Below are 14,304 nucleotides of genomic sequence, written 5' to 3'. Positions count from 1 at the left end.
TTTCAGTAGGCGTTAGTGTTTGGCTGCTTATCTGCCGACCTGGAAACACAAGTCAAGGATCACATGTGATAACGTTAAGGTGAGGCTCCCATCAGCTGAATGAAGTAGGACTGTCTGAGCAGGGAACAGCTGAGGGAAGAATTTATGCAGTAGCAGGAGAAATCCATGCAAAAGCAAAGCATTTCCATTTCAAATAGGTCCTGCTTAATACACTGACCCACCGAACTTTTGGAGGGGTGCCAGTTTGCGAAAGCTGCAAGTGCACAGCAGCATCTGCTGATGATGCAGCACCCCACTGTCTCACAACCCCCCTGCACAGGATGTGAAGTGGTAGATGCCTGTTACATGATATGAAGCATGTTAAGCAAAGGGAGCGGGGTGAGTGTTTGGGATACGGAGCACAGTCTCAGTGAGAGGGTAAAACAAAAAGTCAGCCGCTGTTGGGTGTCGTATCCCTGCAACAGTGGAGGCTGTCACCACTTGACCTGGATCACACACTCTGTGTGCCTCTTAGGATCCTCCCCGGATTACCTTTTTTATTTGAGGACAGAGGAGGACAAGGTGTCCTCTCTGCCAGTGTGTTTATGCCGCAGCTGCCTGCAGATGTGCCTGTGCAGAGGAAGTTTGGACCGAAGGAGAGCTGTTGCAGGAGTACTTGTCAGGACTGTTCTGGGGGTCGCATCCTTCCCAACCCTGAAAGCCGTCGCTTCTCCTCACAAGGTCTTCAAAAGCCCCCTTCACATCTCCCTCTCTGGCATGACTTGGACACAATGTCAGATTCTAGTCTGTGGACGGTACTGTCCAACTTTAATATGCCACATTTCTTCAGCGGAGCCCGTCTGCGCCGCTCCAAGAGGTAACCTTTAAAACAGTTTGAACTGTCGCTGTGTTTTCTACAGTATGACATGTTGCTTAACAGACAGGCTTCTTTATAAATCTGGCTCAGATATGAGTCTTTGCTGAGTAAAAAGCTTATTGTCCTAAATAACAGGTAACTTGACACTGATTGGCAGGAGGGATATGTTTCCTTGTATTAACAGCATGTTAGCGAAGCTGTTTTATGAGGCCAGCATGAATAAGAAGCTGGGTGTTGCCTCTGAGCCTATTGTGTATTATTTGCTTTGTGAGTCAAATGGTAATTGAATGTTTGTTGTTGAAGCAGTCTCATGTTCCTTACACAGGATGTGTACTTTCCTATATACCACTCCTGATAATTAAGACTTGAAAAGTGGAAATGTGGATTGTTTTTTGTTAATTTGCTATCAGTGATTGTTGTTGTTGGTGTTACAGTTTCTGTCAACCATCAAGAAATTGTCCTTGTTCCAGTGAAGCGTGAGAAAATGTTGCGTTTCATACCATGCTATGGAATTTGACTTTATAAAGTCGCTGAATTAAAAGCGTTTCATTGGTTTATATGATTCACAGTGTGTAGCCACTGGTTTATAGCTAAGCCACTTGATCCCAGTTTTTTGTATATGGTTTGGTGAAGCCCGTATAACTGATATTTATCTTTAATCCCTGTGCTGACCCATTTTATAGTGCAAAACAGCTTAACATGGAATACTGGCTGCTTTTTGGACATCTTGCATTGGTGCATAAATATTTTTCACATTTGACAACCACAGACAGATTTAATGGATGTTGAAAACTGAAGCTTGATGCTGTAAAAGCACATCTCAGAAATCCTGGCATGTTTTTTTTTAGCCGTGTGTTTGTGAATAAATTGAGTGACAGTAAAGATGAACTGATTATTGATTTAAAGTCATACAGATGAAAAGTTTCATCACAGATTCCCAGTGATTCTCCAAACTGACTTTAAACCATCTGAAATGGCTCTTCCCCTTTTAAGTGTGTTGCATAAGGAACAGTTTTTCCATATCATTACAATGAGCCCCCTATATGTTCATGATATTTGACACAACACTTAATGTATTAATGAGGCTGCTGACACATCTGTGTTCTCAAACTCAAAAGAGAAAAGTAGATGTTGTAAACTGTAGTAATTTGTGAACATTTTACAGGGTTCCCACAGTCATGGTAAACCTGGAAAAGTCATGGATTTTCAAAATCACATTTTCTTGACCTGGAAAAGTCATGGAATTAGTAAAAATTATGAAAAGGTTTTTGTCATGGAATTTTGTTGTGTGTAACAAAATGTTAATATTAATCCTCCATGAATAACCTTTAAGGTAACATAACATAAAGGCAATAAAATTTTCGGTAGGTGTTGACATAATGTAGTTTTAAAATGTGTGAATGTGTGAGAATGTTTATACCATCACGTATGATTCGCCATTTTCTGTCTGGGTTCCTCTCTCCCTTCCTGTATGCCAGTTGAAATAATGTTTGCTTAGATTTGGATCCGATATGTTTAATGGTGGGGCAAGACATTTTTTTTTATTATGAGTCCTTGAAAAGTCATGGAAAAGTTTTGAAATTTTATTCCTAAAAATGTTTGGGAACCCTGATTATAGGAAGTGTAGGATTTAAGAATGTTGTTGCAACTATTGACCATATTACCATTAGGTGCTAAGTTAATACTGTATTGCACTTTATGTGACAATATAAGCTCCTGACAAACTAAAAAAATAGAAGAGATTTGTCAGAGCTGAGTGTCTGAGGAGCTGTGTGTTACTGTACATCTTCAGATGTAAAATCAGTCGTCAGTGGCTAGGAGAGAAAAAAACTGCATTGCTTTTACCCAAGCAGCAGGTTTTTAAATGCTATTAATAGAGCCGTGTGTGTCATATGTCTGACTTTGAATTTGGGTTTGTCAGCGAGGAGCAGCGATTTATGTGGCATTGCGCTTTGTCAGCTCACCTGACAGCTCTGACAAGGAAGCAAAACTCGCAGAAGTGAAAAAGATTAATCATGGCTTTTTATTTTTTTGTGTAGACATGGGTCAGGATCAGACATTTCAGATTTATCTGGATTCAGAGCGTTGTAAACCAAAGGCTTTTTATCTATTTTTGCGTCTTCCCGAAGCCCAAAATAAGCAAGCACGCTGAAATCGAAGGAATTGGTTTTGACGGATTGAGATTACTTTGTAATAATAAAGAGTTACAGTAAAGTAGGTCAGCGGAGAGTATGAAATTAATGTAAACTTCAGGTAAAGTGAGATCTGTGAAATTTCTAAACATGATATGTGAAGTTTCTCTAACTTCTATAAACACCTTTATAGAGTTTTTCGAGTGGTTGCTGCGCTTGTGGAGATTTCATGTGTAATACCACTGTGCTGTGTTGAGGTTGAGGGTTTTGCATATAACCGAGACTGGTAAACCCTCCTATGGAACCGATCCAGAAATCTCACACATCTGCAGTACAGCATACAACACTGTCCTACTTTCTCCTTATCATCTTCGCCCAGGGCGTCTTTATCCCTCCTTTAAAGCTTCACTATATCCACACGTTTTTTTTTTCGCCCCAGTCAGCCTCTCTGGACACAGAGGTGCCTCCACCACAGCTCGGCTTTAAACATGATGATGGTCTTCATGTCATCACAGCCTGCAACTGGGTTTTTTTTTTTTGTACGGTAACCCAGACGCAGTCATTTTAGCATCTCCATAAGTGGCACTCCATGCTCTGAAAGGGTTCTAATGGTACAAACAGTGGGGAGGGGAGCGAGAGGGTGAAGCAACAAGAGGGTTGATTGGGCAGCACTGTGGCATTCTCTTGGCCTAATCCACAGTGAGAGGGTATAAATAGATCTCGTTAAATCTGATCCTCTTTGACTGAGCACCTGTGTACCAGATATTATTCACTCCCTCGCCGTCACAATAAATGATTCATGGCGTGTGTCCACACTTTCAATTGCAGGGGTTAGCCCTAGAAACCACTTGAGTAAATCAGGATGAATGGGATTTCTGTCAAAACAGGGTTTCCCCCTCCGATTTAGGGAGATGGATTGGATTTTGGTGGGACAGCGGGGCAGCAACAGGACTGCAGAGAAGTACTCGCAGCTTGGGATACTTCTGTTCCCAGTTATTCAGCTGAATGCAAAGATATTTTTTTATTGTCATTATAAAGCTCTCACTTTTCACAGTGCCGTTTGCTTGTTTGCCTTTGAAACCTGAGCAGGTTTGATTTCTTTAAGAAGCATGGGTAAGAAAGGCAGTGACCAACTTGGCAAGAAATGTCCTGCAACTTGTAAGAAATTAGAAAAAGGTGACAATAAAATTAATTTGTTTTTACTTAAGGGGGAGGATTATCAGAAAATTTCAAAAAATAAATGAATAAATTACAAAAGAAAAATTGTCCAGAAAAGAATATTTATAATTGTTATGCCAAAATATTTAAAATCATGTTACAGAACAAAAACGTATACATATATTTTTCAACTTTCATCACTGTTTGGGGTAATTTTCCAGTTTGTTTTTGTTTTTTACTTTTATTTTTTTCTTATTTTCAGCTAATTGTCTTGTACCTTTTTATCAAATTCTTGCTAATTTTTTAGCCACGTGTTGGCAATTTGCTAATTTCCTTTTCTACATGTTTTTAAAAGAAATCAAAGCAATTTTGTTTCATCAATCATATCATAAGCATAATTCGTACCCCTAAAAGAAAGCCATATAGGGCCACTTGTTTTGCTCTGTTTGGGAGCAAGTTTCAATTGAAAAATGTTCCCAAAGAATAACTAGAAAACTTTCACAATGCAGAGTTTCAAGTTCCACTTCCAGAAATGATCAGAATAAAAGATAATAAGTTTAGCAGCATTAGTAGTTGCATTAGAAGACTCAAAACAATTGGAAAATATTAGTATTACAGCTGTCAACAATTTGTCATCAGAGAAGTGCCAAAGAATGGAAGTGAGAATGGAAGACGTGAAGTTAGATGCCAAAAAACATCTTGCATAAGCAAAAGTCACTAGTATGTGCAGCTTACAGTGGATGATGTTAGTAAATAATACAGGCACCTGAGTGCAGAGTGAGAGAATTTTTATATTGCTATTGAGCTTTTGAACTGTATATGTTGCTGTGCCAAAACATGCAAATTAATTAAATCAAAAACTCTCAGTAAACTGGCACACCAGGATGCTGATGATGGTGTGGTGAAAAAGCAATTCAGTTTTCATTAAGTTGGCCTAAGTTCTAAATTTTATTTAGATTTATTTGATAATTATACATATTTCAAATTCATTCAGATAAAGACATTGTGGATCCTAAATCAAATAGGGTTTTTTTTTCGTGAACTGAAAGGCAGACACATGACTTTATGATTTCCATGAATTTCACTGGTATCTAAAAGAAAATAAAAAAGTACAAGAAAACTTTGCATGAAAACTGGTGTATCAGCAAGTGTTTACTGTGCTTTAAGGGGAAAGATCAAAGTTTGCCTCAGTGCCTTTCAAATTTTTTTGTAAACTGCACACCGCTTTGGTTTATCTTTAAGTCAAATATTGTACAGAAAAGTAAACTTTTCATAAAAACACTCCTCTTTAACACATGCCTCCAAAAATCTGGTAACTTGCTGTGAAAGACACGTGCCACTGGTTTTATTTTGTTTGTTTTACCTTTGGTGGTGGTGTTGTCACTATATTGAAATTTCTAACTTCAAAACAGTATCTTGAAAAATATTGATATTCAGTTCCATTTTTGATACCGCAGGGCAAAATTGAAATTGAAGACATAAAATTAAGGTAAATATACCAAGGCTATAAAAGCATTTATTATGCTGCTGTTTTGGACAGGACTCCCTTAAAATTCTGAAGCTGAATCTCAATGGGACTGTTCCTGGTCAAATATAGGTGAAATACAAAAGTAAATAAAAAAAGAATTAAAAAGAACGTGACAACGAAGAGTAGCAGAGAACAGCAGAATGACTGGAATAAGCATGGACAATAACAGAGAGCTTGTATTTTGAGTAATGGAACTGTTATTATTATGAATCTGTATCGTTTCAGGTTTTTGCTCCCGTGTGCAACATTACATAATACAAAATTATTAATTCAATTAAATGCAAATATATCATAGTTGGATGACCAGTCTCTTGCAGGTCAAATCACATTAAACTTTCAATTCAGAAATTCCTGACCTCTGTTTAAAGGTCATTTTTTCTGCAACTTGAAACATCATCAAAAGTTTGCATCCTCTAATTTATAATCATAAGAGCACTGATCCAGAGTAACCACTGATTAGTTAATATTTCATCTCTGCACATTTGTTTGTTGTCTATTCATCATCACATTAGACATGAGTACGGGGCTAATTGCTCAGTTATTAAGCTTCTCCCTCGGTCCGCAGATATTTCTGGTTTCATCGTTACATCGATGCATCAAATTTGTGGGAAATTACGCGAAGATAATCAACACCAACAGAGCCCAAAAATCATCCACAGGCCTCTTGTGTATCACTCTTTTGCACTAATCCTCCCAAAGACCTACACTTCGTTTAGTGTGATTATCTGCTGTTTGTCATTTAATAATATCTACCCAGGTCTGGTTTGTATATTCTGTGCTTGTGCAACGTACACACAATATATAACTTAAAAATAGTATTAATAGTGCAGCTAAAACTCACTACACAAAGGATAAATTGGGGTAGCTTGAATCTTGAAGATTTGTCAACTTGATTGCATCAATTATCATATAAATTCTCATGGACCAACAGACCACAAAATAAATAACTTGCTTAACTTAATATATACATACACATAATATACTATGTATGAGAATTGGAAATCTGCTGGAGGTGCATAGATTATTTTAGATACCTGCTGGACTTGACCTCACTGGCACCAAACCTTTCTATGCAACAACTTTTGGGATGTGAAACGCAAACAAGATATCATCTGAATGGTGCAAACTATCAGAATGTTTTTTATCCATCAAAGTCTTTTGTAAGTTTCGGCTTTAGTGTATTATCAGGGTGCCTTCACACCTTACCTCTTTGGTTTGGTTAAAAAATGCATGTCGTTTTGCCTGGTTAGTACACAACATTTTGTAAAAGCTGTCAATAGACCCCTGATGCGAACCAAACAATTGTACGACCACCACCTAAAACACAAACAAAAAAAAAAGGTGGCTCTCAGTCTGCCTCTAACTTGGGTACGGTTTGTTTTTGGTGTGAAAGCAAATGAACCAGCCAGGGGATATCAAAGCAGATGTGTGATTTTAGAATGCTTTCAAAAGCTAATCTATTAATAAATCCTTCTGCTGATTGTGAAATCCACCTGCAGTCTGAAACTTGATACAGATAATCCTGATAGTCACCATAATTTCATTTCCCCACATGGGTCCTTGTGATGCAGGTTGAAAAAACACCAACACTGTAAGGTCAATGAGTTTTCTATCAGTTTGTATAACTTTTTTATTCCTCTTAGATCGTTTGGAAAAAGTATGAATAGGGACCACAACTAAAATGCGACAATGTTCATCCCAAATGAACTGAACTACAGCTGTGAAAGCACCCTTAGTCTTTTGGAGCATAGCATGGAGTGTGGAGAGCCTTTTGCACATCATTATCAGCTCTTGTAAAAAGTTGCCAAACCCTTTATTATTGCTGAAGTGACATTGAAGCTGTGAGGGCTCTGCAGTGGCACCTGTAGGAGCTCTTCAGCAGTGTGCACAAAGAGATGAAGGCCATCTGCTTAAGCATCTCTGCATCATTGCAGAAGCCCAAGTGCATTTGAATTTTCTGGGCGATTAATGCTGCAAAACACGGACAGGCGAGCTGCACCTGCGACTGACTGACTAACTGACTGACACCCTAACTCTCTTTTGTTGTTTTCACTCTCTCCTGCATGAATGTTTTTCTGTATCTCTGTTGATGGACTAAAGATCTCTTATCTGTGCAGTAATGCAGTTTTATTGTTCTTCATAAAAGATATTTTTAGCTTTTAGCTTCTTTGTCCTTTTTTTGATGCCTATTAGCCTCCACAAAGAGGTGGTTAGTCTTCCTGGGTCCAACCCAAAAACAATAGCAATAAAAACAAGCAACAATTCAAAATCAAACAGTATCAACAAAACAAGAAAAGACAAATGTAAGAATCAGAAAATCACTCTACAATAGACTATAGAAGCTTACATTGACAACAAAATCATTGAAAATAAAAAGCCACAAAAAGAGAATGAAACAGCAGCAATTTAAGTTAACATCAATTTGAGATTCATACATATATGTTTAGTGACTATTTCCAAAGACATCTACTGTTGATCCATCTGAAATTGGATGTTGTTTACCCACAGTAGCATGGAAAGAACAGTGAAGAGCTATTTTTTTAGATGCTTTGCAGCTGCACTTGTCCACATGATTGAGCAGTGTAAGACAGAAATGACCGAATAATGTCAGTCATCAAGGTCATCTTGAAATTGCAAATCAGCCTTTCCTTTCAATCAAGACAATAGATTCTTTAACACCCAGTAATCTGATCAACTAACATCCAATTTAGTGACAAATAGCAGGGCAGAAGCGTCAGCAAGACTATTCCTACAACTGTAGGTTTAGCAATGTATGCAACACCAGGAGCAAACTTTAGTGGAGTTCTCTCAGCTCCACTGAAGTTTTGAAGCACAGAAGAACATTGAGTCATCAGCATACAAATAAACAGAGGCATTTTTAACAAGATATGGTAAATCACCTATACAAACTTCAAACAAAAGTGGTCCCAAGCAACTCCCTTGTGGAACACCACAAGATGTTTTTTTTTTCCTGTCAGAAAAACTGCCTTTGTCGAGGCAGAGTAGGGATGTCAGTCACAACTTCACTTTCTTCTGAGATGCATAGAGAAGGGAAAAGTCTGAAGAGAAACTGAAACTCCCATTGAAAAATACCTGCTGTGTTCTGCCAGAGGTGTAACTCTGTATATGAAAAAACAACTAAACAGGACTGAAGGTGAATAGCAATAACATTTAAGTATGGTAGTAAGAAAACTATAGTATGGTACTATGTTCATTAAAAGCCAAAGTAAAATCCAGAAGCACAGGCGCACAAGTCAAGTCAAGTCAAGTCAAGTCAAGTCAAGTCAATTTTGTTTATGAAGCCCATTATCACAAAACACTGTTTGCCTCAGAGAGCTTTACAGCATACGACATCCCTCTGCTAGACCCTCACATCACCTAAGGAAAAACTCCTGAAAAAGAACCCATGAAACGGCGGGACAAAATGGAAGAAACCTCAGGACGAGCAGAGGATGATGGGGGATCCGTCTTCCAGGACGGACAGACGTGCAAAAGATGTTGTAAATAACAATTGAATTACAATTATGACAAAAAGGAAAGAGAAAGAGAGAGGGGGAGAGATGCACAGCAATACTGGTAAAAGACACTCGTATTACAATAATGATAGGTGTAAAATGACTAAATGCATATATATAGATATAGATGCATATATATAGATATAGATGCATATATATAGATAGCAAATGATCTTAAGTGCAAATATTGTGGGTGTTAATAAGAGTCCCATGCGTATATTGACAGTGGAGGCGTGACTCATAATAAAGGCAGTAGAAGGTGGAGTCAAGCATGGTCACGGCAACGGCGCAACCAGGACCCACAACACAGGCGTAGCTTCAGACAGGACCACAGCAACAGCAAAACAAAGACCACGATCAGGGCGAGCCGGGGGTACAGTATCAGTCCAGCCACAGCACGAGCACGACCAAATGCAGGGTCACAGCACCAGCACAGCTATCACCACGATCAGGCGCAGCCAAGATTACAGCCAGGATCCGGGAAAACTAGGAAACAAGGGAGCAGCAATGCTCTGGAGAGGCAACGGAGTTAGCGTAATGCATTAACTTCAATATTCAAACACATAGAGAAACTGAAAAATAAACTTCTTTTTGTGGTGTTTTTTATTATGCGCAGAATGAAAATAATTGTTGAATAACATCTTAAAAAATCAGTTGGAAATGGTTCAGTTCTCTGAGGAGGTTATGTAACAGGATGTCATTGAGTCTCTGACCTTGAATTGAATTCATGTTCTTCAGGCATTATGTGCTTCCACTGACAGCCTCTAATTTGAAAGTATAAACCCAGGTCTAATCGGGATGTTGAACACTGAAGTTGAAGTTGAAATAGTTCATTTTTCTCTCAAGGTTAAAAACTGGGCTACATTTATGAGTCACATGTTGTTGATTGCAGTGGTCCCCCGTGAGTCACACTTCTGTATTAACATGATCAACAAACATAAAAGGGTTCTGAATGCTGTACACCGAATGTGCGTCTGTGGTGACTGAAACAGAATGTTCTTGTTTTCACAGCACTGTACGCACCAACATTTACTGTCGGCTCCTCACTGTGAACACACGCTCAAGTACATTAGAGGGCATGTTTCAGCGATGTGATAGAGCATTTCTGTCAGTGTTTGTAAGGAGTTTTGGATGTGCAAAGAGTTGGTAGAGGGGGCTCTCTTTCTGTTATAGGAATTGTTGAACAAGGCCACAACTTGACTGTCAGCAGAAAATGTTTAGAAAAAACAAACTTCAAGTGTTTCCATCATTACAAGTGACATTTAAAGGGTCAGTTCATCACCATTTAAAAAATATACATTTTCCCTCTCCTTTAGTGCTATTTATTAATCTAGATTTTTTTTTGTGTGTGTGTGTGTGAGTTGTTGAGTGTTGGAGATATCAGCCATAGAGATGCCTGCCTTCTCTCCACTATAATGTAACTAGATGGCACTCAGCTTGTGGTGCTCAAAGTGCCAAAAAAATACATTTGAAAAATTTAAAAGCAATGTCTCTGAAATGCAGAAATCATGACCTGTTTACTCAAGATAATCCACAGACTTTGTTGTGAGAAGTTTATTGGAGGAACTATTCTAGAGTAGATGCATGATTCTTCTACAGGGTTAAACAGCTGGTGGGTGTAGTTCAGTAGATGGAAAATAATTCCTATAAAAATGCTCATAACGAGGTCTGTGAGATTATTTTGAGTAACCAGCTCATGATTTCTAGAAAGAGACATTGCTGTTGAATGTTGAAATGTACTTCTCTGTTTTTTTGAGCACCACAAGCCAAATACCATCTAGTTCCATTATATTAGAGAGACGGCAGACATGTCTACAGCAGATTTCACCAACACTTGGAAACTCACACCAAAGCAATCTTGATTGATATTTTGCAGTCAATATCAAATCTGTTTTGTTTTTCCCCAGAGAGAAAAAATATTTTGCAAAATTGAAGTCATGCTGGTCATTATAGAAAGTTGTTGTTGATACTTTACAAAAGTAAAGAAGGCTCTATTAAGCAACATTATATCGAAGTGTGAAATTTAACCACCGTTGAATAATCGATTGAAATTTTAAGTTAACCACTAAAGGTGGAGACATGTAATATTTTTCGCTTTTGAAAAAGCATTTATTATTTATTATTTTTCAGAAACTTTTTACAGATTCACAAATTCTGATACAAAATATATGACTTTCTTTTTTACCAAGAAAGCCAAGGTAGAGGTTTTGACCAACATACAACACTAAATTGCAAGGTCACCAAAGGAAACAAAAGAAAAGGCATAACATCAACGTTATCACATTAAAAAGTTGAAATAATAACATTAAAAAGTTGAAATAGTAGTCAGAAGAGTTCAGATTTTTGCCTGTCAATTACGAGATATGTGATTGGTAATTTCTTTGTTTATTGACACTGCCTAATTTTTGTCTCTGGTTTTGCAGCTGCAGAACGAGCAACAGAAAAAGCCTGATAGGGAGCGGTCAGTCTTCAGGTTTACCGCGACCTCACTCCCCTCTCTCATCCTTGACAGGTAAGTATAACGGTACGTGTGCCTTGTCTGTGAATTAATGTGGAAACACCCTTTCCTATCATACATGTTAATTCACAATGTTCTTGAGGAGGAATGCAGTCCATTGTTATGCAGAATAAAGTCATTTGGGGAAAAAACACATTGAAATGCAGAGTCTTTAAGTGTACGATCCTTTAAGTGTGCTTTCCTTTTTATAGCTTAAAACCAGCACTTATATGACACCCTCATTTGATATTATCAGACAGACAAAAGAAGAGTTAATGCACACACTGAATATCATTGACTAGCTCTAACAACATAAATGCAGGGGCTTGTCTGCCACAGAAAGCAATCACAGAAAGCAAAGCACTGAAAGTAGTCATCAAACTATTATTACAGTAATCGTCTTTGCCGGGTCAGCGTTGTGATGTTTGGGTGAGAATAAAACCGTACAGTGGTGAGTGGAAGGGCAGTTATTGTGCTGGCTGAGGAAGTGCTGGCCTGCAGAGAGGAAATGCACAGGAGCAGAGGGAGGGCAGGCCTCATTTACCACAGGGCGTTTTATTTCCTGCCATTGGTCAGCAAAGTTAGAGCAGCAACTCTCAGTGTTTGGTCTGGATTTCAACTTAACGTAAGGGGTCCCTTCTTTAAGATGGACTCAGAAAGCCACAATTTTGGGAATGAATGTGTTCAGCACTGGGATGACCTAACACTGTGGCTCAGTCGTTATATTTGTACCAAAGGTAAGAAAAACCTCCTTTCAGCTCCATTCATAGCAGTCATCTAACTGATGTATACACTCGTCCTGCTGTTAAATTAACATTTTTACCTGTTTGTGTGTTTTTTTAAGTGAAGTCGCATATTTTTGTGTTCCTAACGTTTAATTTTAACCTGTGAAGAGTGCATGGGCTCTTTGTGATGTGTGCTTTAAATAAACTGAAGTTTAAGCTGCATTTTAGCAAAAGCAACATAAAAGAACGGCCTTCTTCTCTCCAGCACCTGAGTTTTTATAGCAACATCAAGGCAGTTTTCATAAGTTATGTGCCTGTCAGGCTTTTCCAGGTTTACAGCTATCACTACGTGCCTCAGAAGTTTAACCATTTAGGATCAGTGAAGAGAGAGTATTAAACTACGCTGTGCGCTGCCAGATTCAGGCATCACTTGTTTGACATTTAGGCACATTTTGGCACTCTGTGAGGCTTTTAAAAACAAATTGGCTATTACACACTGTTTCAGAAACTACTGGCAAATGTAAGGCAGGAAAAGAGATGACATTTGACAAACAGGCTTTCTGGTCGGCTGGAAAATGTCCACATCAGTGTGCATTCAGTGAATGTGCTGTTGATGAAAACGATACTTGGGAATGAGGTCTGGGTGTATTTAGTTTGCCGAGTTGCTGGCCTTGATTCTAACTCTCACAAAACTAGTGCACTGTAGCAACTGCTCTCTAAACCTACTACTGCAGTACACTGATGATTAGTATGGCAGCTTTGAGGCCTTCAAAAGATAGTTTTAGGTCCACATGAGAAGCATTCATCTATAGCTGGGAGCTTTCACAGTGTCAATGGGTGGGAAGCATAACCTATGCAAACTTAATGTCAGTTATGGTAAATATTAAACTATATCAGTAAAGTTTTGTTTTGCTCTTGCTTTTACAGCTGAAACGTTTACTTGATAAACAAAAATATGCAGCAACTACCTGTATTTTAATAATCATTCAGTGTTTCCCACAGAATTGGAGTGTATGTGTGGTTGTAGCTGACCACAGATGGTGGGAGTTGGAGGGTTAAAGGGGATATTTAAAGCAAACTTTAAACTTAAGTATCCCTTTGTATCTGTGTCCCCTCTCTAAATTCTGAGGTTTTTGGGGGGTCAGTGAACACAGTGCAGGTGAAGCTCTCCATGAGTTCTTTTTATCCTCAGCAACAGTTTGTGATTTGCGGGGTGAATAGTTAATCTGTCGATTCATTCAGAGCTGATCAGAACAGATCGATGCATGAGAGGAGCAACTGCTGTTAGTGAAAGCAAACTTTTAGACCAAGCAGAATGAATAGTTAAGTTTGACTTTCAATGCACCTGCTGCTCAGTCTGTGCCCAGAGTACGCTATGCGCTCTAAGTGTGGGGTGAATGAATAACCGAACGGTATGTATATTTCAAAAGCACTCCTAATGAACAGTTTTGCCAAACACTCCCCATTTCTAGACTAAATGTTGGTGGGGAAAAAGCTTTGGGCTTTAGGGAAGTTGTTGTGGACATGTCTTCTCCTATTTTCTGACCAAATGACTAATGAAGAGAGTAATCTGCACATTCATAAATAATGAATATATTATTTAGTAGCATCCATGTTGGTTTTTTTATTAAAATTTCTGTAGCACTTGGAGGTATGTCACTTGGATTGGCTGCATCACTTTTTATCCTCTCCGAAAGATTTCAGGGAAGTAAAAATGCTCGGACATCATACAGATTTGCAATATTGACTGATCCATGATCATGTAGCCATCAGTGGTTTACTGCAGTTAATCAGTCTTTTTTTTGGCCTCAAATTGTAATAGGAATCCAGTCTTATTGAATTGTTTTGCTTGCAGTTTTTTTCCCTTTTTAATTTGTTATTTCTTTGTGTTTT

The 14,304-nt window shown here is 38.4% G+C and overlaps 1 protein-coding gene across 12 annotated transcripts in view; it reads left to right on the top strand.

The window, feature by feature from the left end:
- Positions 1–14,304, top strand: part of mast4 (microtubule associated serine/threonine kinase family member 4) — a 125,036-nt gene that overhangs the window by 75,145 nt on the left and 35,587 nt on the right. For 9 of the 12 annotated variants that reach the window (XM_088071300.1, XM_042509471.2, XM_042509470.2 and 6 more), the window contains one exon: positions 11,613–11,701. In XM_088071300.1, coding sequence (XP_087927426.1) covers positions 11,613–11,701 — 89 coding nt within the window. Of the gene's footprint in view, positions 1–257; positions 857–11,612; positions 11,702–11,803; positions 12,424–14,304 lie in introns of those variants that run through there. The other 3 variants (XM_088071302.1, XM_088071303.1, XM_088071304.1) reach the window with 3 other exon arrangements.

Source organism: Plectropomus leopardus, chromosome 20 (genome assembly GCF_026936395.1).
Source record: "Plectropomus leopardus strain MGB_pleo_1.0 chromosome 20, ASM2693639v1, whole genome shotgun sequence".
NCBI classification, from domain to species: domain Eukaryota; kingdom Metazoa; phylum Chordata; class Actinopteri; order Perciformes; family Serranidae; genus Plectropomus; species Plectropomus leopardus.
Note: the sequence above shows the minus strand (reverse complement) of the source record. Positions and strands in the feature narration are given on the sequence as shown.